At 38.5% G+C, this 23,906-nt stretch overlaps 1 protein-coding gene across 2 annotated transcripts in view; it reads right to left on the bottom strand.

Moving 5' to 3' along the window:
* VAMP7 (vesicle associated membrane protein 7) overlaps positions 1 to 23,906 on the bottom strand; it is a 75,884-nt gene that overhangs the window by 34,915 nt on the left and 17,063 nt on the right. For both annotated transcript variants that reach the window (XM_043459154.1, XM_043459152.1), the window contains exons 3-4: positions 17,841 to 17,898; positions 12,345 to 12,482 (exon numbers count right to left, since the gene is read on the bottom strand). In XM_043459154.1, coding sequence (XP_043315089.1) covers positions 12,345 to 12,482; positions 17,841 to 17,898 — 196 coding nt within the window. The remainder of the gene's footprint in view (positions 1 to 12,344; positions 12,483 to 17,840; positions 17,899 to 23,906) is intronic.

The raw sequence follows: 23,906 nt of genomic DNA, 5'->3' as shown, positions 1-23,906 counted from the left end.
CCTTCAGTCTAACCCAGCATCAGGGTCTTTTCCAGTGAGTTGACTGTTGCCATCAGGTATCCAAAGTACTGGAGCTTCAGCTTCAGCATCAGTCCTTCCAATGACATTCAGGGTTGATATCCTTTAGGACTGTCTGGTTTGCTCTCCTTGCAGTCCAAGGGACTCTCAAGAGTCTTCTCCAGCACCACAGTTCGAAAGCATCAGTTCTTCGGCACTCAACCGTCTTTATGCTGTGCTTAGTCACTCAGTCATGTCTGAACCTTTGAGACCCCATGGACTACAGCCTGCCAGACTCCTCTGTCTATAGTGACTCTCCAGGCAAGAATACTGGAAAAACCATAGCTTTGACTAGGTGGATTGTGTCGGAAAAGTGATATCTCTGCTTTTTAATACACTGTTTAGGTTTGTCATAGCTTTTCTTCCATGGAGCAAGCATCTTTTAATTTCATGCCTGGAGTCACTGTCTGTAGTGATTTTGGAGTCCAAGAAAGTAAAATGTGTTACTGATTCCACTTCCCCCCACCTATTTGGCATGAAATGATGGGACTAGATGTCATGATCTTTGCTTTTTGAATGCTGAGTTTTAAGCCAGCTTTTTCACTCTCCTCTTTCACTTTCATCAAGAGGCTCTTTAGTTCTTCTTCACTTTTTGTCATTAGGGCAGTATCATCTGCAATATCAGAGGTTTTTGATATATCTCCCAGCAATCTTGATTCCATCTTGTGATTCATCTAGCCTGGCATTTCACATGATGCAGTCTTCATGTAAGTAAAATAAGCAGAGTGACAATATACAGCCTTGACGTACTCCTTTCCCAATTTGGAACCAGTTCATTGTTCCATGTCTGGTTCTAACTGTTGCTCTTGACCTGCATACAGGTTTCTTAGGATCCACACAGGTAAAGGCTTTTAGCACAGTCAATGAAGCAGAATTTTTTCTGAAATTCTCTTGCTTTTTCTATGATACAACGGATGTTGGCAATTTGATCTCTGGTTCCTCTGTATTTTCTAAATTCAGCTTGTACATATGGAAGCTCTTGGTTCATGTATTGTTGAAGCCTAGTTTGAAGGTTTTTGAGCATTACCTTGCTAGCATGTGAAATGAGTGCAACTGTGCGATAGTTTGAATGTTCTTTGGCATTGCCTTTCTTTGGGATTGGAATGAAAACTAATGTTTTCCAGTCCTGTGGCCACTGCTGAATTTTCCAAATTTGCTAGCATATTGAGTGCAGCACTTTCACAGAATCATCTTTTAGGATTTGAAATAGCTCAGCTGGGTTTTGTCCCACTACAATATTGTAAAGTAATTAGCCTCCAACTAATAAAAATAAATGAAAAAAAAAGGAAAAAAAAAAGAAATAGCTCAGCTGGAATTCCATCACCTCCACTAGCTTTGTTCACAGTGATGCTTCATAAGGCCCACTTGACTTTGCATTCCAGGATGTCTGGCTCTAGGTGAGTGATCACAACATCATGGTTATCCAGGTCATTAAGACCTTTTTTGTACAGTTCTTCTGTGTATTCTTGCCACCTCTTCTTAATATCCTCTGCTTCAGTTAGATCCATACTGTTTGTCCTTTATTGTGCCCACCTTCCCATGAAATGTTCCCTTGGTATCTCTAATTTTCTCGAAGAGATCTCTAGTCTTTCCTATTCTATTGTTTTCTTCTATTTCTTTGCATTGTTCACTTAAGAAGCCTTTCTTACCTTCCATTGCTATTCTTTATAACTCAGTATTTCTATACATTTCAAAATGATCACAACAGTAAGCTTAGTTATCATATGTCAAAATTCAAAGACATTATATAGTTACAACTATATATTTGCAACATGGCATATTTCATACCTGTGACTCTTTTACACTGCAACTCGAATTTTTTACTCAGTCTCCTTCACCTCTTTCTGTCCTACCCCCCCAACATTTTCCCTCCAGCAATAATGTATTTCTTCTCTGTATCTGTATTTCTGTTAGTGTTTTATTATGTTTCTTTTTTTGATTCTACATATAAGTGAAATCATACATTACCTGTCTTTCTCTGACTTTTTTTCACTTAGCAAGACATCATCTAGATCCATCCATGTTGCTGCAAGTGACAAGATTTCCTTCTTTTTTATGGCTGAGTAATACTCATGTGTGTGTGTTTGTGTGTGTGTGTGCGTGTGTGTGTGTGTGTGTGTATACACATATCACATCTTCTTTATCCATTTATCTATTGATGCACATTTAGGTTGTTTCCATATCTTGTCTGTTGTAAATAATGCTTCGATGAACATAGGGGTGCATGTGCCTTTTCTAATTAGTGTTTCTGTTGTCTTCCGACAAATATCCAGGAGTAGAATTGCTGATAATATGATAGTTCTATTTTCAATTTTTGGAGGAATCTCCTTATTGTTTTCCATAGTGGCTGCACCAATTTACACTCCCATAAACAGTGCAGGAGGGTTACTTTTTCTCTACATCCTCACCAACACTTGTTAATTTCTTGCCTTTTGGACTACAGCCATCCTGACAAGTGTGAGGTAGTATCTCTCACTGTGGTTTTGATTTACATTTCCTTGACAAATAGTGATATTGTGCATCTTTTTCATGTGCCTGTTGGCCATCTGTCTTCTTTGGAAAGACAGCTATTCAGCTCTTGTGTCCACTTTATAGTTGGTTTGTTTTTTAGATGTTGAAGTTTTATCAGTTCTTTGCACATTGTAGGTATTATCCCCTTATCAGATATATTGTTTGCAAATATCTTCTCCCTTTCAGTAGGCAGCCTTTTCATTTTGTTGGTAATTTCCTTCACTGAGCAATAGCTTTTCAGTTTGATGTACTCCCATTTGCTTATTTTTACTTTTGTTTCTCTTGTCAGAGACATATCCAAAAAAACTATCAATACCAATGTCAAAGAGCATACTATGTTTTCTTCTAGATGTTTTATGGTTTCAGGTCTTATATTTAAATCTTTAATCCATTTTTAATTTATTTGTGTCCACAGTATGAGAAAGTAGTCCAGTTTGATTCTTTTGCATGTAGCTGTCCAGATTTCCCAACACCATTTAGTGGAAAGGGAAAAAAACAGCTTTTTCCCCCCACTGTATATTCTTGCCTCCTTTGTCATAGATTAACTGACCATATAAGCATGGGTTTATTTTGGGGCTCTCTATTCTGTTCCATGGGCTTCCCAGGTGGCTCAGTGGTAAAGAATCCACCTGCCAATACAGGAGATACAAGAGACACAGATTCGATCCCTGGGTTGAGAAGATCCCCTGGACGAGGAAACAGCAACCCACTCCAGCATTCCTGCCTGGAAAATCCCATGGACAAAGGAGCCTGGTACAGTCCATGGGGTCACAAAGAGTTGGACAAGGCTGAGCATGCATGCATTCCATTCCACAGATCTATGTGTCTATTTTTTCTTTACAGTAGCATACTGTTTTGACTATTGCAGCTTTGTAGTATAGCTTGAAATGAGGGAGTGTAATACATCAAGTTTTGTTCTTCTTTCTCAAGATAGTTCTGGCCATTCTGCCATCTTTTATGTTTCCACACAAATTTTAGAATTATTTGTTCTAGTTCTTTAAAAAAGAAAACCCGTCACTGGTATTTTGATAGAAATACCAATGTAGAAGGCATAGCATAGTCTTTATTTTTAGTATAGTCATTTTTAACAATATAAATTCTTCAAATCTATAAGCACAGTATATCTTTCCAACTTCTTCAATATCATTCATTAGGTTCTTAAAGTTTTCAGAGTACAGGTCTTTTACCTCTTTAGTTAAATGCATTCCTAAGTATTTTATCCTTTTTGATGTGATGGTCAGTGGGATTGTTTTCTTAATTTCTTTTTCTGATAGTCTGTTGTTAGTATATAGAAAGGCGAGAGGTTTCTGTAAAATTTTGTATCCTGCAATTGTACTGTATTATTTCTAATAATTGCTTTTTTAGTGGTATCTTTAGGATCTTCTATAGATAGTATGATGGTTACCTACAAAGAGAGACAATTTTGCTTCTTCCTTTTGAATTTGGATTCCTTGCATTTCTTTTTTGTATCTGATTACTGTAGCTAGGGGTTCCAACACTATGTTGAATAAAAGTGGCAAGAGTGGCATCCTTGTCTTATTCCTAATTTTAGAGGGAATGCTTTCAGTTTTTCACTACTTAGTATGATGTTAGCTGTAGGCCTGTCATGTGTGTGTGTGTGTGTGTGTGTGTGTGTTAGTTGCTTAGTCATGTCCGATTCTTTGCAACCCCATAGACTACAGCCCACCAGGCCCCTCCGTCCATGGAATTCTCCAGGCAAGAACACTGGAGTGGGTTGCCATTTCCTTCTCCAAAAGAAACTATAGAAAGAAAGAGTGAAGTCACTCAGTCGTGTCCTACTCTTTGCGACCCCATGGACTGTAGCCTACCAGGCTCCTCCATCCATGGAATTTTCCAGGCAAGAGTAGTGGAGTGGATTGCCATTTCCTTCTCCAAGGCCTGTCATATATACCCTTTATTATGATGGGGTATGTTCCCACTTTGTTGAGAGGTTTTATCATAAATGGATGTTGAATTCTATTAAAAGCTTTTTCTGTACCTATTGAGATAATCATATGGTCTTTATTCTTTAGTTTGTTATCATGGTGTATCACATTGATTTCCAGATACTGAACCATCCTTGCATCTCTGAAATAAATCCCACTTGATCATGTGTATAATTCTTTCAATGTATTGTTGAATTCAGTTTGTTAATATTGTGATTTCTAAATCTATGTTCATTAGCTATAATGGCCTGTAATTTTCTTCATTTGTGATATCTTTGTCTGGTTTTTGTGTCAGGGTGATGCTGACCTACAGAATGACTTTGGATGTGTTCCTTTTGCTGCAATTTTTGGAAGAGTTTAAGAAGGATAGGTGTTAACTCTTTTCTAAATGTTTGGTAGAATTCACCTGTGAAGCCATCTGGTCCTAGACTTTTGTTTGTTGAAGTTTTAAAACTTCAATTTTCAATATCATTACTGGTAATTGTTCTGTTCATGTTTTCTATTTCTTCTTGGTTCAGTCTCGGGAGACTGTGCATTTCTAGGAATTTGTCCATTTCTCTTAGTTTGTCCATTTTATTGGCATATAGTTGTTCATAGTAGTCTATTATGAACTTTCCATTTCTGTGTTATCTGTTTAATTTTTCCTTTTTCATTTCTTATTTTATTGATCTGAGCCCTATTTCTTTTTTCTTGATGAGTCTGGACAAAAGTGATCAGCTTTGTTTATCTAATCAAAGAACTAGCTCTTAGCTTCACTGATCTTTTCTATTGTTTCCTCATCTCTGATTCACTTATTTTTGCTCTCATTTTTATGATTTCTTTCTTTCTACTAATTTTGGGTTTTGTCTTTTCTTCTTCTCCTGGATCCTTTAGGTTTAATGTTTGTTTGATATTTTCCTTGTTTCCTGAGGTAAAATTCTATTACTATAAACATCCCTCTTAGAACTGCTCTTGCTGGGTCCCAGAGTTTGAATCACTGTGTTTCCATTTTCACTTGTCTCCAAGTATTCTTTTTCTCCAAGTATTTTTTGATTCCCTCTTTGGTTTCTTCAGTAATCCATTTATTGTTTAGTAGCATATTGTTTAGCCTTCAAGTGTTTGTGTTTTCTGCAGTATTTTTTTTTTCTTATAGTTGATTTCTAGTCTCATAACACTGTGGTCAGAAAAAAAAACGCTGGACATGAGTTCAATTTTTCTTAAATTTACTGAGGCTTGTTTTATGCCCAGCATGTGATCTGTCCTGGAGAATGTGCCATGTGCACTGGGAAAGAATGTGTATTCTGCTGCTTTTGGACAAAACGTTCTATATATGTCAATTAAGCCCAACTGGGTGTAATGTGTTGTTTAAGACCAGTGTTTCCTCACTGAATTTCTGTCTGGATGCTCTGTCCATTGAGGTAAGTGTGGTGTTAAACTCTCCTACTGGATGTGAGAGTTGGACTGTGAAGAAAGGTAAGCACTGAAAAATTGATGCTTTTGAACTGTGGTGTTGGAGAAGACTCTTGAGAGTTCATTGGAATGCAAGGAGATCCAACCAGTCCATCCTAAAAGAGATCAGTCCTGGGTGTTCACTGGAAGGACTGATGCTGAAGCTGAAATTCCAATACTTTGGCCACCTCATGCGAAGAGTTGACTCATTAGAAAAGACCCTGATGCTGGGAGGGATTGGGGGGCAGGAGGAGAAGGGAACAACAGAGAATGAGATGGCTGGATGGCATCACCAACTAAATGGGCATGAGTTTGAGTAAACTCCGTGAGTTTGTGAGGGACAGGGAGGCCTGGCGTGCTGCGATTCATGGAGTTGCAAAGAGTTGGACACGACTGAGCGACTGGACTGACTGACTGACTGACTATTATTGTGTTGCTATCAATTTCTCACTTTATGTCTATTAATATTTGCCTTATATATTTAGGTGCTCCTATGCTGGGTGCATATACATTTACAGTTGTTGTATCTTCTCGGATTAATTCCTTTATTATTAAGTAATGTCTTTTTCTCTTACAGTTTTTGTTTTAAAGTCTATTTTCTCTGATATAAGTATTGCTATCCAGTTTCCCTTTCATTCCTATTTGCATGGAATAACCTTTCCCATCCTTTCACTTTCTGTTTTTGTCTTTATAGCCACAGTGAGTCCCCTGTAGGCAGTATATATATGGGTTTTGTTTTGTTATCCATTCAGCCACTCTGTGTCTTTTGATTGGAGCATTTAGTCCATTTCCATTTAATTATTGGTAGGTATGTACTTACTGCCATTTTGTTAATTGTTTTTCAGTTGTTTTTGTACTTTTCTTTTGTTCCTTTGCTTTCATCCCTTATGATTTGATTAGTATCTTTTGTGTTATATTTGGATTTCTTTCCCTTTGTGTGTATCTAGTAAAGGTTTTCTGGTTTATGATTATCATAAGGTTTGTATATAATAATCTGTATATATATATATGATTACTTTAAGTTGCTCATCTCTTAAGTAAAAATGCATGTTAATAACCCTACATTTTTTATGCCCCCTCCCACAGTTACTGTTTTGACATCATAATGTATACCTCTTTTTGTTTTGTTTTGTTTTGTTATTGTTTTGTTTTGTATTGTTTTGTTTTGTTATTGTTTGTTTTGTTATTGTTTGTTATTGTTTTGTTTTGTATTGTTTTGTTTTGTTTTGTTATTGTGGTTATGGGTGATCTTAGTCCTTTTGTAATCCTCTTCATAGCTTTATATGTGGTTGGTTTAGTACCTTTACGGTGTATTTGCCTTCACCAATGAGATTTCTCCTTTCATAATTTTCATATTTCTTCTTGCAACCTTTTTTCCAGCTTGGAGAAGCCCCTGAAACATTTCCTTTAAAGCAAGCCTGGTGGTGATTAACTCTTTTAGCTTTTGTTTATCTGTAAAACTTTCTATTTCTCTATCAAATCTGAGTGAAAGCCTTGTTGAGGATTCTTGGTTGTCAGTTTTTCCCTTTTACCACTTTAAAAATATCATGCCATTCCCTTCTGGCCTTCAGGGCTCCTGTTGCAAAGTCAGTTGATAGTTCTATGGGAATTTCCTCGTGTGCAACATTTTGCTGTTCCCCAGCTGCTTTTAATATTCTCTCTTCATCTTTAATTTTTGCCATTTTAATTACAATGTCTTGGTGTGGTCCTCTTTGGGTGGACCCTTTGGGAACTCTCTGTCCTTCCTGGACCTGGATATCTGTTTCTTTCCCCAAGTTAAGGAAGTCTTCAGTTAAGTTGCTTTCAAATATGTTCTCTGCCCCCCTTTTCTCCCTTCTTCTGGGAGCCCTATCATGCAAATGTTGGTACATCTGATGTTGTTTCAGAGGTTTCTTAAACAGTACTCATTTCTTTTTATTCTTTTTTCTTTTTTTCTGTTGAGCTTCAGTGATTTCCACTACTCTGTCTTACAGCTCACTGATCCGTTCCTCTGCATCATACAAATCACTGTTGATTCCTTCTAGTGTATTTATTTCAGTTATTGTATTCTTCATCTTTGCTTGGTCATTCTTTACATATTATAACTCTTTGTAAGAAATTCTAATTTCTCACTCTGTTAATCCAATCATTTCTTAGGTTCTTTGATCATCTTACAATCACCACCTTGAGTTCTTTATTGGGTAGGTCGCTTATGTCCACTTCACTTAGCTCTTCTTATGGGCTTTTCTCATTTGCAACATGTTCCTCTGTCTCATATTGCCTAATTTCCTTTTTAATTTCTATGTATTTGGTAAGTTGATTATTTCCTGACCTTGAAGTGGCCTTTTCTAGGAAACGTCCTATGAATCCTAGCAGTGCACTTCCTTCTGGTCACCAGAGCTGTATGCTGTAGGGACAATATCTACACAGGCTGTGTGGGTCCTTATGTTGTGGACAATCTGGTAGGCATGGCTGGCCCCCAGTCTGGTTGGTTTCCAGACCTTACCTTGTGCAGAGGCTGTCAGCCACTGGTGGGCAGGGCCAGGTCACAAGGCAGCTGGCTACAGAGACCCAAGGGGTCCTGGGATCTCTGGCTGAAGGCCCTTGGGGGGTCCCAGAGCTGGTGTTGGCCTGTTGCTGGGCAGGGCAAGCGCCCAGTGGGTCCTGGGACTTCTGCTTCTCCACTGGCTGGTAAGACCTACTGGTTTGTGGAGCTGGGCCCTGGGATCTCTGGCTGAAGGTTTCTGAACGTCCCAGAGTTGATGTGCCAGCCTACTGGTGGGTGAGGCTGGGGTCCAGGGGGTCCTGGGGTGGCGCTTGCTCACTGGTAGGTGATCCTGGCCCTGGGATAGTGCTGGCTTACTGGTGGGCAGATCCAGGTTCCAGGATCTCTGGCTGCAGGGCCTAAGTGGGGGTTCCCAGGGCTAGTGCACACACGCTGGTGTGCAGGGCCATGTCCTGAGCCCCCTGTAGGTTCAGGGATTCTTAAAGCAACCAGCCTGCAGTGAGTGAGGCTGATTCCCTGCTTGGCTAGTTGTTTGGCTTAAGATGTCTCAGTATTGGTGCAGATAGGCTGGTGGGTAGGGCCACGTCCTGGCATTAATATGCTAAAGGGAAGATTCCTAAATTGTGCTTATGGGCTCCATTGGTAAAGAATGGCAGAATGAGCTCCCAAAAATGCCTACCACCAATGTCTATGTCCCTAGGGTGAGCTCCAGTGGCTTTCCACCTTTCCATGAGACTCTCCAAGATCAGCAGGTGGATCCGATCCGGGCTCCTTTCAAATTACTGCTTCTGCCCTCATTTCCTGAGCATGTGGATTTTATACACGCTCTTTAAGAGTAGAGTCTCTATTTCTCACAGTCTTTCAGCACTCTTGAAATTAAGCCCTGCTGGCCTTCAAAGCCAAATATTCTGGGGGCTCTTATCAATGGAGGACTCCAGGGCTGTGGAGCCTCATGTGGAGCTTGAGCCCCTAGCTGCTTGGAGAGAATCTCTGCAATTGTAATTATCATTCCACTTGTGGGCCACCAACTCCAAGGTATGGATCTTGATTATACTGTGTGTCTGCCCCTCTGTCTTGTTGTGGTTTCTTCTCTATATCTTCAGTAGTATAAGATCCTTTCTGCTAGTCTTCTGATCTTTCTCATCAATAGCTGCTCTGTAAATAGTTGTAATTTTGGTGTGTCCACGGAAGGAGGTGAGCTCAGGGTTTCCTAATTCACCATCTTGGCCATCAACCTGACCCTATTTATTTTCAAATGGGCATTGGTATATATTTTGCTGATGGTGTTTTACATAGATGTATGTATATAAGTATTTCCTAGTGGAAGTATGAAACAAACCAACTGAATAATAAAGACTCAACTATTTAAATGAACTTCACCCCAACAGGATGCATATTTAGAAGTATAATCCTCAAAAAGGTATTAAAAGCAACACTTACAGGAGAAATAAAGAGGAAATTATTCAATGACAGTGAGTCCTTTTTTCTCATTCACAACACTATCATTGATAAAACTTATGTCTTTGCACTCATACAGTTTGATGAATAAAGAGTAAGCATTCTTTAATACAAAATAAGACCACAATGAGATATCATTACACATCCACAAGAATGAATAACATTAAAAAGACAGACCATAACAAGAGTTGGCAAGTATGCAGAAACACTGGAAGTGCTAGTGGGAATATAAACAGTACAACCACTTTGGAAAAAAGTTTGATGATTCGTTATAAAATTAAACATCATTCACCATATGACCCAGCAATTCCACCCCTAGGTATTTACCAAAGAAAAATAAAAACACATGTCTGTGCAAAGACTTGTACATGGATGTTCATAATAATTTTGTTGGTGATAGCTGAAAACTGGAAGTAACTCAAATATCCAGCAACAGGTGAATGGATAAACAAATTGTGTTATATGCATACAATACTACTCAGAAAAAAAAGGCAACTACTGATTTATACAATATGGATCAATATCAAAAAGTTTACGCTGAGCAAAACAAGGAAGATACAAAAGGGTATATAATGTATGATTCCATTTATAAGAAATTCTAGAAAAGATAAAACTAATTTGTGGTGACAAAAATAGAGCAGCAGTTGCCTCAGGGAAGGACCTGACTGCATAGGAACATGAGGAATCCTTTAGGGTCATGAGATGTTTTGTATCTGAAAAAAGTATATACATATGTATAAATTCACCAAACTGAGAATTAAGTATTCATACAGATAAACAGACTTTCAAATGACTAACTGAGCTACCCAAAAATTAAATTTACCTTGTGGGAGGGTAGAGGTTAATGTACAGGTTAAGACACCATTTGGCATGTTGAGTGGATTTACACATTAAATGGGTAGTTGAAGGAAATGATCTTTAATCTCCTTCCCAATCATGAGATACTCTGACCACCATTTATAGAGAATATCACTTTCCATCCTAAAATGGCCCATTCCAAGATAGGAAAGTGTTTTATACTATGATTATTTACCTTGGACATTAATGAGAAGGTTTCATGACATTTTTTTTCTAATCAGACTGCTTTTTATATAATTTCATGCACACTCATTCAATGTGGTTTCACTGAGTATGAAACTTTCCAAAAGTTCCTATTATTATTAAGTGAGGCTATTTAGTGGCATTGTGGGTAGCACTGAACATTTTTTTACAATTTAATTGCCTTGTTTTTGCTTTAAAACTTTTCTAGTATCTCTAGCAGTACAGGCCAAAGGCCCAGAAGATGGCTAGAGAAACCAGGGTTTCGCATCTTTAAGAGGTTTTGTGTTTTAAGGGACCATTAAAACCTGTAGAATTCTTTTTGTGTGTGTTTATTCTAATGATTTTTCCATTTTTTTGTGTGTGAAAATACCTATTTACTAGTTTTATCATTTTAGTAGCTTTTAAAACAAAGAATGGTTTTATATAAGATAAATTGATGGCTCACAGAGAAAAATTCCAGAATGTAAAGTATTACAAACATGATTTTATTATTTTTTAATTTATTTATTTTAATTGGAGGCTAATTACTTCACAATATTGTATGCCAAAACATGATTTTCAGTTCAAAAAAGAAACAATGTCTTTAGGTCCTATGCCTTTTCAGATGACTATATGAGTATAAGTCATAATAGCACATTAAAAATCAGAATGCAAATAGCCCAAGTGAATGTTTAGCAACAGAGGATTCTCTCAGCTGTTTATTAAGTGCAATCCAAAATCTAAAGCAGCTGAGACAGGTGCTTATTTCATTCCTGTTATTAGTAATTAGTGATGAAATTTAATGGTGTTTGTAAGTAGCTCTCGAGCATTTGCCATATTAAATAGGGTTTAAATATAAGGGGCCATTAAAATATAGTTTTTAAGCCTAACAGACTTGGACAAACAGGTATTTTGAATAATCAACACCTCTGGAGCATATGCCAAGTCTAAATGGCAAAATTGCTCCATTTATTGTGGGCACAGAGGTGACCTTGTAACTGCTGAATACACTGCATTTATGGAGATTGAACGGTATCCAGATGGTAGATAACTATTCTGTTTACTAAACTGTGGATACCTGATACTCCTGTCATTGTTTTGCCATGACATAACTATGTTTTTAGTCTCCTATATTCACAAAAATTGCCATTATCATAGCAATTGTCTGTTGACAGACAGCTATCAAGTGAATGAATATTTCATCATCCCACACCTTTCCTATGAATTAAACAGACATTTATATAAAAAAAAAAAACCAAAAAAAAATAAAATAAAATGGCCCATTCATATATTTTTTTTTAAATCTGGGAAGTTTTACTATCTTGGCATATAACAACAGTCAGAAAAATACACTGCAGGTCAGGGTCCCCTACATCCATGGTTCTTTAAAGTAATAAAGAAGATATGAATCAAATACTATATCCCAAGAAATATCTTACCAGCTGTGCAGCCAAGACACTTGAGAACTCACTATTCATGGCATATGGGAGTGCTGTTTGTGCTCTTGAACCATATGTAGTCTGGAACCTCTTCTTTATCTCATTCAGAAAATTAAAGGCTCGCGAACGCTCAAAATCCTGAGGAGATGAATACAGAGTTAACACTAAACAAAAATGATATGGATGATTAACAACAACCATAAGAGCAGCTAATATTTACTGAGCAATGATTCTATGAGGAGGAACTGACCTCATTTTACAGATAAAGAAACAAAGGCTCTGAAAAGAAACTAACTTGCTAAAAGTGAAACTAGTAAATGAAAGAGCTGAGTTGAATCCAAATGTTAAATTACTGCCAACTAAGATAACAGTACCTAGGTTACCGTCTTAAGAGCAGGAATTGGGTTTTACCCCATCCATATCTTTCACAGGATCTATTAGAAAGCCCAGCACAAGAAGATGCTTGAGAAATCCATAGTCATAGTACAGTCTTTCACACACAAAGATAACACTATTGACATAAATTTTTAATTAACTTTTTTCAATAGTGGTGGTATATTTGAAAAGATCAAGGAATGTATTCTTGTCTAGTTCCAGTCAAAAAGTGTGTGTGTAACCTATACACAAAAGTACAATTATAGATTAAGAAATGTAAGACTCAACTCTGACCATCCCAAATTCAGTGCTATTTCTCACCTACTCCCAGAACTCACATCAGTCATTTCAGATATAACTGGATTTTTAAAATAATTTTAGAAGATACTGTGAAACCAGGGAATATAAGTCGTTGTGATAATCACTGTGGTTGACACACATCTCCATTTCACCTAAGATGAGTAGTCTAAGCCAAAAGTTCTTAAAGTTGGGTCAATGGTCCAAATTCAAGGGGCCAATGTACTTGGATTTAAAAAAATTCTCATCATTATTTTCACCAATCTTTAACTCAAATTTCAACTGTGAATGTAGTAACAAAATAGAGTAGTATTAAACAGTACCTGGGACTCTGTCACCAAGAGAAGTCTTTTTTGCATATATCATCAGTTACAGACATCTCTCAAAATATCATTAATACTTATCACCACATCAAAACTAGGTTTATTAAACCCATGACTATATCTTGTTATTAGTGAATTCATAAAGAAGCATATATTACTAAATCAATATTTACACTATTTTGAATACTGTGAAAATGAAAGTCACTCAGTTGTGTTCGACTCTTTGCGACCCCATGGACTGTAGCCTGCCAGGCTCCTCTGTCCATGAAATTCACCAGGCCAGAATACTGGAGTGAGTAGCTGTTCCCTTCTCCAGGGGATCTTCTCAACTCAGAAATGAAACCCAGGTCTCCTGCATTGCAGGCAGATTCTTTATCAACTGAGCCACCAGGGAAGCCCTGAATACTGAATTTGATTATAACTGTTATTACCAGGTTGGTGCAAAAGTAATTTTGATTTTGCATTGTTGAACTTTGCCATTTGATTTTGAAATACATTTTTAAATACATGTGGTCATGTTACATATCATTTTAATGAGCATTTCTTGCTTTATGATTTTTGCTAATTAATTATTACTTGCTAACTATATGTATTTTAGACTATGGAAATGATATTAGGCAAAAAGCAAATCTGAGTGATTTTCTTATTTGAGTTCAATATGGGTCATAGCTGCAGAGACAACTCACAACATCAACAACGTGTTTGGCCTAGGAACTTCTAAAAAATGTACAGTGCAGTGGTAGTTCAAGAAGTTTTCCAAAGAAATCAAGTCTTGACAATAAGAACCACAGTGGCTGGCCATCAGAAGTGTACAATAACTAGCTGAGAGCATTATCAAAGCTGATCCTCTTACAACTACATGAGAAGTTACCCAAGAACTCAATGTTGATCATTCTATGGTCATTTGGCAATTGAAGGAAATTGGTAACGTGAAAAAGTTTGATAAGTGGTTGCGTACTGTGGTTGTTGTTCAGTCACTCAGTTGTGTCCGACTATTTGCAACCCCATGGACTGCAGCACGTCAGGCTTCCCTGTCCTTCACCATCTACCAGAGCTTGCTCAAAATCATGTCCATTGAGTCAGTGATGCCATACAACCATCTTGTCCTCTGTCATCCCCTTCTCCTTCTGCCTTCGATACTTTCCAGCATGAGGGTCTTTTCTAATGAGTTGGCTCTTTGCACTAGGTGGCCAAAGTATTGGAGCTTCAGCATCAGTCCTTCCAATGAATAGTCAGAGGTGATTTCCTTTAGGATTGACTGGTTTGATCTCCTTGCAGTCCAAGGGACTGTCAAGAGTCTTCTCCAACACCACAGTTCAAAAGCATCAGTTCTTCAATGCTCGACCCTCTTTATGGTCCAACTCTCACATCCATACATGACTACTGGAAACACCATAGCTTTGACTATATGAACCTTTGTTGGCAAAGTAATGTCTCTGCTTTTTAATGTCTAGGTTGGTCACACTTTCTCTTCCAAGGAGCAAGGTCCTTTTAATTTCATGGCTGCAGTCACCATCTGCAGCAATTTTGGAGCCCAAGAAAATAAAGTATCACTCTTTCCATTGTTTCCCCATCTATTTGCCATGATGTAATGGGAACAGATGCCATGATCTTTGTTTTTTCAATGTTGAGTTTTAAGTCAGCTTTTTCACTCTCCTCTTTCACCTTCATCAAGAGGTTCTTTAGTTCTTCTTCACTTTCTGCCATAAGGGTGGTGTCATCTGCATATCTGAGGTTATTGATATTTATCCCAGCAATCTTGATTCCAGCTTGTTCTTCATCCAGTCTGGCATTTTGCATGATGTACACTGCATGTAATTAAATAAACAGGGTGATGATATACAGCCTTGACATACTCCTTTCCCAATTTGAAACCAGTCTGTTGTCCCATGTCCTGTTCTAAGTGTTGCTTCTTGACCTGCATGCAGGTTTTGCAGGAGGCAATTAAGGTGGTTTGGTAGTCCTATCTCTTTAAGAATTTTCCACAGCTTATTGTGATTCAGAGTCAAAGGCTTTAGAGTAGTCCATGAAGCAGAAGTTGATGTGTTTTTTTTTTAATTCTCTTGCTTTTTCTATGATCCAACAGATGTTGGCAATTTGATCTCTCTCTGGTTCCTCTGCCTTTTTTAACTCCAACTTGAACATCTGGAAGTTCACAGTTCATGTACTGTATAAGTCTGACTTGGAGAATTTTGAGCATTACTTTGCTACATGTGTAATGAATGCAACTGGGCAGTAGTTTGAACATTCTTTGGCACTGCCCTTCTTTGGAACTGGAATGAAAACTGATCTTTTCCAGTCCTGTGGCCACTGCTGAGCTTTTTAAATTTGCTGGCATATTGAATGCAGCACTTTAACAGCATCATCTTTCAGGATTTGAAATAGCTAAGCTGGAATTCCATCACCTACACTATCTTCGCTCATAGTGATGTTTCCTAAGGCCCACTTGACTTTGCCCTCCAAGATGTATGGCTCTAGGTGAGTGATCACACCATCGTGGTTATCTGTGTCATGAAGATCTTTTTGAATAGTTCTTCTGTGTACTCTTGCCACCTCTTCTTAGTAGCTTCTGCTTCTGTTAGGTACCTACTGTTACTGTCCTTATTGTGTTCATCTTTGCGTGAAATGGTCCCTTGGTATCTCTAATTTTCTTGAAGAAATCTCTAGCCTTTCCCCTTGTATTGTTTCCTTCTATTTCTTTGCATTGTTCACTTCGAAGTCTTTATCTCTTGTTGCTATTCTTTGGAACTCTGCATTCAGATGGGTATATCTTTCCTTTTCTCCTTTGCCTTTTGCCTCTCTTCTTTTCTCAGTTATTTGTAAGGCCTCCTCAGACAACCTTTTTGCCTTCTGAGCTGACCACAAATCAAAAAAAAAAAAAAAAATCATCATTTTGAAGTGTTATTCTACACTTCAAATAAGAATAAGTCTATTCTTATTCTACACAACAACAACAAACCACTTCTTGGTTGGATTGTGATGTGTGACAAAAACTGGATTTTACACAACAACCAGCTCAGTGGTTGAACTGAGATGAAGCTCCAAAGCACTTCCCAAAGCCAAACTTGCACCAAGGAAAAAAAAAAGGTATTAGTCACTGTTTGGTTGTCTGCTGCCCATCTGATCCACTACAGCTTTCTGAACCTTGGCAAAACCATTAACATCTGAGAAGTGTGCTCAGCAAATTAAGGAGATGCACTGAAAATTGCAATGCCTGCAGCCGGCATCAATCAACAAAAAGGGCCCACTTCTCTGCAACAATGCCCGGCCAGTCACATAAACAATGCTTCAAAAGTTTAATGAATTAGGCTATGAAGTTTTGCCTCATCTGCCATATTCACTTACCTCTTGCAAACTGACTACCACTTCTTCAAGCATCTCAACAACTTTTTGCAGGGAAAATGCTTCTACGACCAGCAGCACACAGAAAAAGCTTTCCAAGAGTTCATCAAATACTGAAGCATGGATTTTTTTGCTACAGGAATAATCAAGCTTATTTCTCATTGGCAAAAATGTGTTGACTGCAATGGTTCTTATTTTGATTAATAAAGATGTGTTTGAGCCTAGTTATAATGATTTAAATCTCAGGGTCCAAAACCACTATTACTTTTGCAGCAACCTAATAAAATCATGCATTTAAAAAATTCTGGGAGAGATCCACAAACAGCAAAGAGGTCTGTGATACAATAAACGTTAAGAACCATGACCTATGGCAATCATGACAATTCCATGCCTCTTGTATGTGATCAATTTAAAAATAAGTACATAACCTAGTCCTAGCCAATAAGGCATGAAAAGTCCACTTTGAAAGTGGGAGAAGAGAAAGGTGTGCCTCTGGGGAGTCTCCTCATTCCTGCGGGAAGAGACTTGGGAAGACATAGCCCCTCTTTTTGGGACACAAATAAATAAGCACATAGCTCTTTGAAACCATAAGGGAAACGTGTCCAAGAATAAGTCGACACTAGGATTGCAGAGAGGAGAGAGGACCTTGATGACATTATTAAGGTATTGAGCATTTTGCATCAAGCTACGAATACTCAAAAAACAACCTATCAATGTAAACTATGGGTTTACAAAGTTGATTATAATGTGTTGTGATTTTATTTTCCCAAAGTCCACATACATTAAAAAATTCACTAACTACTGATTAAAGGAATGAAATAACCTATTTACTATTTCAGATAAATTTTGAGAGGGTCTGATACTGAAGAATCATAATAATGAACACCAATTCTCACTACACAATAAATTAAGTGTAGAAGTTATAATAAAAGGTTCAGTTAAAACTCTACAAAACCAAACTGATTTGTGTATACCCAGATATCAACTTTTTTCTGTGATTTGCTGCTCTATATGACAAATGCAAAGCATAAAAAAACAATTCTGAGCTACAGAAAGTTATATTTGCATCAACTTTACCCACCACAGATACAGATAATTAAGAACTAACTCTACTAATATTACACACAGTTAAAGAGCAACATGTCCTCAAATTACTTACATCATCAGTGATACAAAGATATACAATCCTGTCTTGGCAGATGTAATGAAACAGATAACTGTAGAATAAAAGATATAAAACTTACTGTGGTTATGAGCAATATCTCTTTCACTTCTATCTTCTATCTACGTATAAGAAATTTTAGAACTGCCAACATGACCATATTATTTACAAATACTGTCTATTTTCCCTCTCCCCTATAGTCAAACTTGATAGAAATAAATAAGAAATTAAAACAAGGTCTCTATCTTATCTAAGTAGTGCAACATCATGCACATTATCCATAAAAATAATATCTAAGAAAGCATACTTGGACTGTTTTTGCTCTGCTGCATGGCATGCCAGATCTTAGTTCCCTGACCAGGGATTGAACCCAGGCCCTAGCAGGGAAAGCACTGAGTCCTAACCACTGGACTGCTAGGGAAGTCTCAGATTCTTAAGGTTTGAACAAAAGATAACATCTGAAGGACACATAATTAAGATAAACACCCAAATGGGCCACACAGAGCAAACATTTTTTTCTAGCAGATACTCAACAATAACATATATTTGGCATCGACTAGGAGCCAGTTACTGGGCTAGGTGCTGAGGATACAAATAAGCAAAATCATCAGTCCCTGCCTTCAGAGAATGAAAGTGCAGGCAATTGTGGAACTGCATAGTAAAGACAATGATAAAGAGTTAGAGGGGAGGGGAAGAGTTAAAGGCAGTACATGGTGCTATGGGGATATAGAAGAGACACCTATATCTATATAGAGGAGTTTGGCAAAGTGTAACTGGAGGACATCCCGGAGCACATGTCTGAGCTGAACCTGAAGACTAAGTAAGAGATGGCAAGAAGAAGAACAAGTGAAGAGAGTTCTGGAATGAGAGACTAACAAGCTTAAGGGCTTTGAGATAAAACAGCACATAATGGGTTTGAAAGTAAAATTAATTAACATGGCTAAAATATAGAATGTACAGAACAAAAATAAATGGCTTCCACAAAGGAGGCTGTAAGTAAGCAAATACTTTCAAATCTTGTATAAGGTTTTCAAGTCTCACTATATCTATATAATCCTAAGAACAATGATCAAGCATCAGACGGTTTTAGCAAGGGGACAGTGTGATCAGAACTGCCACAGAAAAGGATGCTTTGGCTAGAGTATGAGAGCTGACCAAAAGGAGGAGCAGACAGGAGACTACTGAAGTAGAACATTGAAGGAAACAAACTAAAGTACTATGGGCAACAAAGAAGGAGGAACAGAGAAAAGAACTTGAGGACTGGCTACTGGGGCTGAGGCAGAGGGATAACTCGATTTTGCTTCCCAGATTTCTACCCTGGTCAAGCAGATAGACAAGAGTAGCTGATGAATTGTATCATTAATGTTCACGTAGAGGTTTGATGCGAATTATAAGGAGATATTGGAACTCAAATGTCTTCCTCCACCACTCTGAAACTGTTCACATCAACTCTACCAATGATTTCCACACTCCACATCCAGTGGCGCTCTCTGATACATTTGATACTGCTGACCACTTCCTCTAGAAACTGCTCTCTCTTCACTAGATTTCTTGACACCAGGCTTGCCCGGTTTATATGGTAATCGCTTTCCCTCTCTGTTGATGCTTTCCAGCATCCTCAGCCCCCTGCTTTTCTCACAAAGACTCCTTGGAGGGTGACACCCACTTTCATGTTTTGCTGTCAATACCTGTTTTCAGCTAATACAATTACACTGATTTCCAAAACTAAATTTGACCTATCTCCTGAGCTCAAGGCTTGAATATGCTACTGTTGGCTAGACATATCTAACTAGACATACCATAGACAAACACAGCAGGTGCAAAAATGAAAGTCGTCATTTCCCCCACAAAATTTGTTTCTGCTAAACCACACATTTTGCCTTTTCATACTGTTCATGGGGTTCTCAAGGACTTTGGAAGTTCTTTGAAAGGATGGATGCTGAAGCTGAAACTCCAATACTTTGGCCACCTGATACAAAGAACCAACTCATTGGAAAAGACCCTGATGCTGGGAAAGATTGAAGGCAGAAGGAGAAGAGGACGATATAGGATGAGATGGTTGGATAGCATCACCGACTCGATGGACATGAGTTTGAGCAGGCCCCGGGAGCTGGTGATAAAACACGGAAGCCTGGTGTGCTGCAGTCCATGGGGTCGCAAAGAGTTGGACACGACTGAGCAACTGAACTGACTGAACTGAAACCACACTTAGAATTGATGCTTTAGAACTGTGGTACTGGAGAAGACTCTTGAGAGTTCCTTGGATAGCAAGGAGATCAAACCAGTTAATCTTAAAAGAAATCAATCCTGAATACTCATTGAAAGGACTGATGCTAAAGATGAAGCTCCAATACATAGGCCACCTGATGTGAACAGATGACTCATTGGAAAAGACTCTGATGCGAGGAAAAATTGAAGGCAGAAGAAGAGGTCGACAGAGGGTGAGATGGTTGGATGACATCACTGATTCAACGGATGTGAACTTGGGCAAACTCCAGGAGATGATGAGTGACAGGGAACCTGGCATGCTGCAGTCCACTGGGTCACAAAGAGTCGGACACAACTTGGTGACTGAACAACAACAACAAAACCACACTTGGCAGTACCTTGGGGCAAAAACCATAGGAGGTAATGACGTATAGTTGTTGCCATCAAGGAGCCTATAGTCAGGGGACAGAGACAAAAAATGATGATTGCAATTATAACACAGTGTCAGAAGTGCTATAATGGATAAACACAGGATATGATGGAGACACACAAAAATGGGGCACCTGGCACAGTCTTGGAGTTTTCAGAGGTTTATAGAAGAGGAAACAGGAAGACTAACTCAAATTTTGAAAAAGTAACAGCTATTGCAGAGGCTAGAAAGAGAGAACGAACCCAGAATTGATATGCACATAGCTAAGTATGGCTGAAGAACAAAACTGAGGGCTCAAGTAATGAGAGATGAAGCCAGAAGAGGCAGATTTTGAGAAATTTTTCAAGTTGTGTTAAGACACTTTACCCTGAGTACCTGCTGAAGGAAGGGACATTATTAGAATCACCCTTTTAGAAGGATTAAAGTGAAAATTAGAAAGTATTTCATTTGGGACCTGTAAAATGAGCAAAAATGTACCAGGGGGCCTAGGAGGGGAAGGACATTCCAAGGTGCAAAATAAAGAAAAAAAAAAAATATACCAACGCTTAAAATAACATAGATAGGTCTGGGAATGACAAAGATATCTATAGAGACAAAGATAGAAAAGTCAGAAATAGACAAAATAATGAAGGCTTAGTTTGGGTTTTAAGCAAGAAAGTATCATCTTAGGAATGTTGAATACAGATTTAAGGAGGGACAAACTAGAAGCAGAAAAACCAGTTGTGGTTTAGTCACTCAGTCGTGTCCAACTCTTTGCAACCCCATGGACTGCAGCCTGCCAGGCTCCTCTGTCCATAGAATTCTCCAGGCAAGAATACTGGAGTAGGTTGCCATTCCCTTCTCCAGGGGATCTTCCTGACCCAGGGATCAAACCCGTGTCTCCTGTGCTGCAGGTGATCTGCATTGCAGGTGGATTCCTTACCGACTGAGCCACCAGGGAAGCCAAAAAACCAGTTAGAAGGAGGTCATTAGGAATGAGAAACAATGAATGCCTGAACAAATACTATGATGAATGTGGAGAGAGGAGACTGAAATACCTCTTGTAGCAGAATGGCAAAGATTTGGTGAAGAAGTCAAATGTGATTCTGAAGTTTTAAGGTCAGCCAGCTGAATGACTGGTGATGCTATTAATGAAAGAAAGAAATAGCAAGAAGGTCAGATTTCAGGAAGAAATGATTTTCATACAGTAAAATGGAACTTTTTCTTTTGGTATATAGTAATAACACTGGAAAAGACCCTGATGCTGGGAAAGATTGAAGGTGGGAGGAGAAGGGGATGACAGAGGATGAGATGGTTGGATGGCATCACCAACTCGATGGACAAGAGTTTGAGTAAGCTCCGGGTGTTGGTGATGGACAGGGAAGCCTGGCGTGCTGCAGTTCATGGGGTCACAAAGAGTCGGAAATGACTGAGTGAACTGAACTGACTAAAATAAAAGATATCTTTGATTGGGATGACAGAACATGATTATAGGAAAGAAACCAAGGTAGAAGCTTAAAAAGAAAGAAACAACTCAGTGATGGATACTTACTCCAAATGAGACCAGGTAGGACTGGGTAAGGGTGCAGGTAGAAAGACATAGCAGATGAGTAACACTGCTTTCTTGCAGTATAACCACATTTTCACTGGATTACATAGTCTATCTTCCCTTAGAGTTAGATATGGCTATGTGATAAGTTCTGCCTGATAAAATGTGAGTAGAAAGTACATACCCTGCTTCCCAGTCTTGCCTCTAAAAAGATGACACATGCTTTCCTTGAGCATTTTCCTGGGAACTGACTAGAAACACGATTGTTAAGCCCAGCAAATTTTTTAAGAAACCCTAAAGCCATACTCACAAGCAACTGGGGTCATTTAACCCCCAGGAAACTTCTCAGACCCTAAACTACACCAGCAAGTAGTAGACTACAGAACCTGTACAGTTCCCAAAGATGACAAACTCACTAATACCCATTTTGGACGTGGCCACCGAGGATAATGTACCAGGAAGAGTCTCCGGGAGAACAAAGGGAGAAAAGATGAAGAAATTCTTCCAGCAAAGCAGAACCACTCCTGGGTCAGAACAGGAGTCTCTGAAATTGCTGTGGGGTAGTTATTTGAATCCTGCTGGGAAGCAGTGACATCTACATGTCAATAGGCCACAGGAGTCACCCCTGGGTATGATGGAGAGGACCGTATCATCCAGATTGTCTGGACCTGGAGTTGGACAAAGCGATAAGATAAATTTTGGGGGCCACTTCCTGCAGAGAGGAAGTGTGTTCTTTGGGAAGAAGAGTACATCCAAATATTTTGGAGGCCCAGAACAGTAGACTGGAAGATTGTGAGCTGTCTCCTGATACCCTATAACTTCTTCCAGAGTAATGGAGTTTTAGCTGAGCACATGGCTACATAGCTACAAATGACAAATTCTAGTCTCCATTTCCAGCTAGGTCAGCTACATAATGATGTCGTGAACAATACTATCAGCCACTTCTGGACTGTACCTTAAAAAATACCAGAACTGAAGAAGCTGCCTTGGCCAGAATTGGAAGGCACTAATTAAAACTGGCAGAGCCACTCCAACAGTCCCAAAGTCCTCATCTCTGGGTTATCTCATAAATTAACACGGTCTTTTAGGATCTCTCTGTTGCAGTAGCTTACACTAAATCCTAAATGATACAAGGAGTTAGTTCTGGAAACCAGCAAGGACCTCCTCCTGAGATAGGGTCTAAAGAAATTAGGATGAGTTAGGTAGCAAAAGATTTTTTAAGTATTAAGGAGGAAGGCTGAGGCAATATTTATGATTACTAAGATTTCCCACCTATGCCCCCTTCAATTCATTCTCCAACCAGCCACAACAGTGATCTTTCTAAAGCAAAATCTTACCATGTCATACCCCAGCTGGAAATGTTCAATGCCTTCCCACTGCCCATTGTGCAATGTACAACCCCTTAACATGGCCTATGAGGCCCTATAGGACTTCTCTTCTGTCAATCTCTCTAGCTTTATTTTCATGATGTTGGGCACCAGTCACAGAGAATCACCCAAAGTTCGCTAAATATGCACTATGAGCTCATGTCTCCATACTTTTCTACCAGCTGTTCCTTCTACCTGGAATACCACCCCCCTACCCACTACCTTCTACTCTCTACTATAATTATCTATGAATTTGACCATCTACTTCATTAAACTATAACCTCCTTTAAACAACAAGGACAAATACTGAGTAATTTCTTGTATCTCCAGCACCACCAAAGTGTCTGGTGACAGTCAAATGCTCAGTAAATATTTACAGAAAGAATGAACAAATAATTATTATTTATCATAACTATATCAAGTTTTACATATCCTAGAGCTCTATAGCAGAGTCACTTTTACATCTAACATTTCCATATTGTTCTTTAAAATACGAGTATCACTTAGGTGACAGAATAAAATAATTTTTA

Source organism: Cervus canadensis, chromosome X (genome assembly GCF_019320065.1).
Source record: "Cervus canadensis isolate Bull #8, Minnesota chromosome X, ASM1932006v1, whole genome shotgun sequence".
Lineage (NCBI taxonomy): Eukaryota > Metazoa > Chordata > Mammalia > Artiodactyla > Cervidae > Cervus > Cervus canadensis.
The sequence above is the reverse complement of the archived record's forward strand: the minus strand, read 5'-3'. Positions and strand labels throughout refer to the sequence as shown.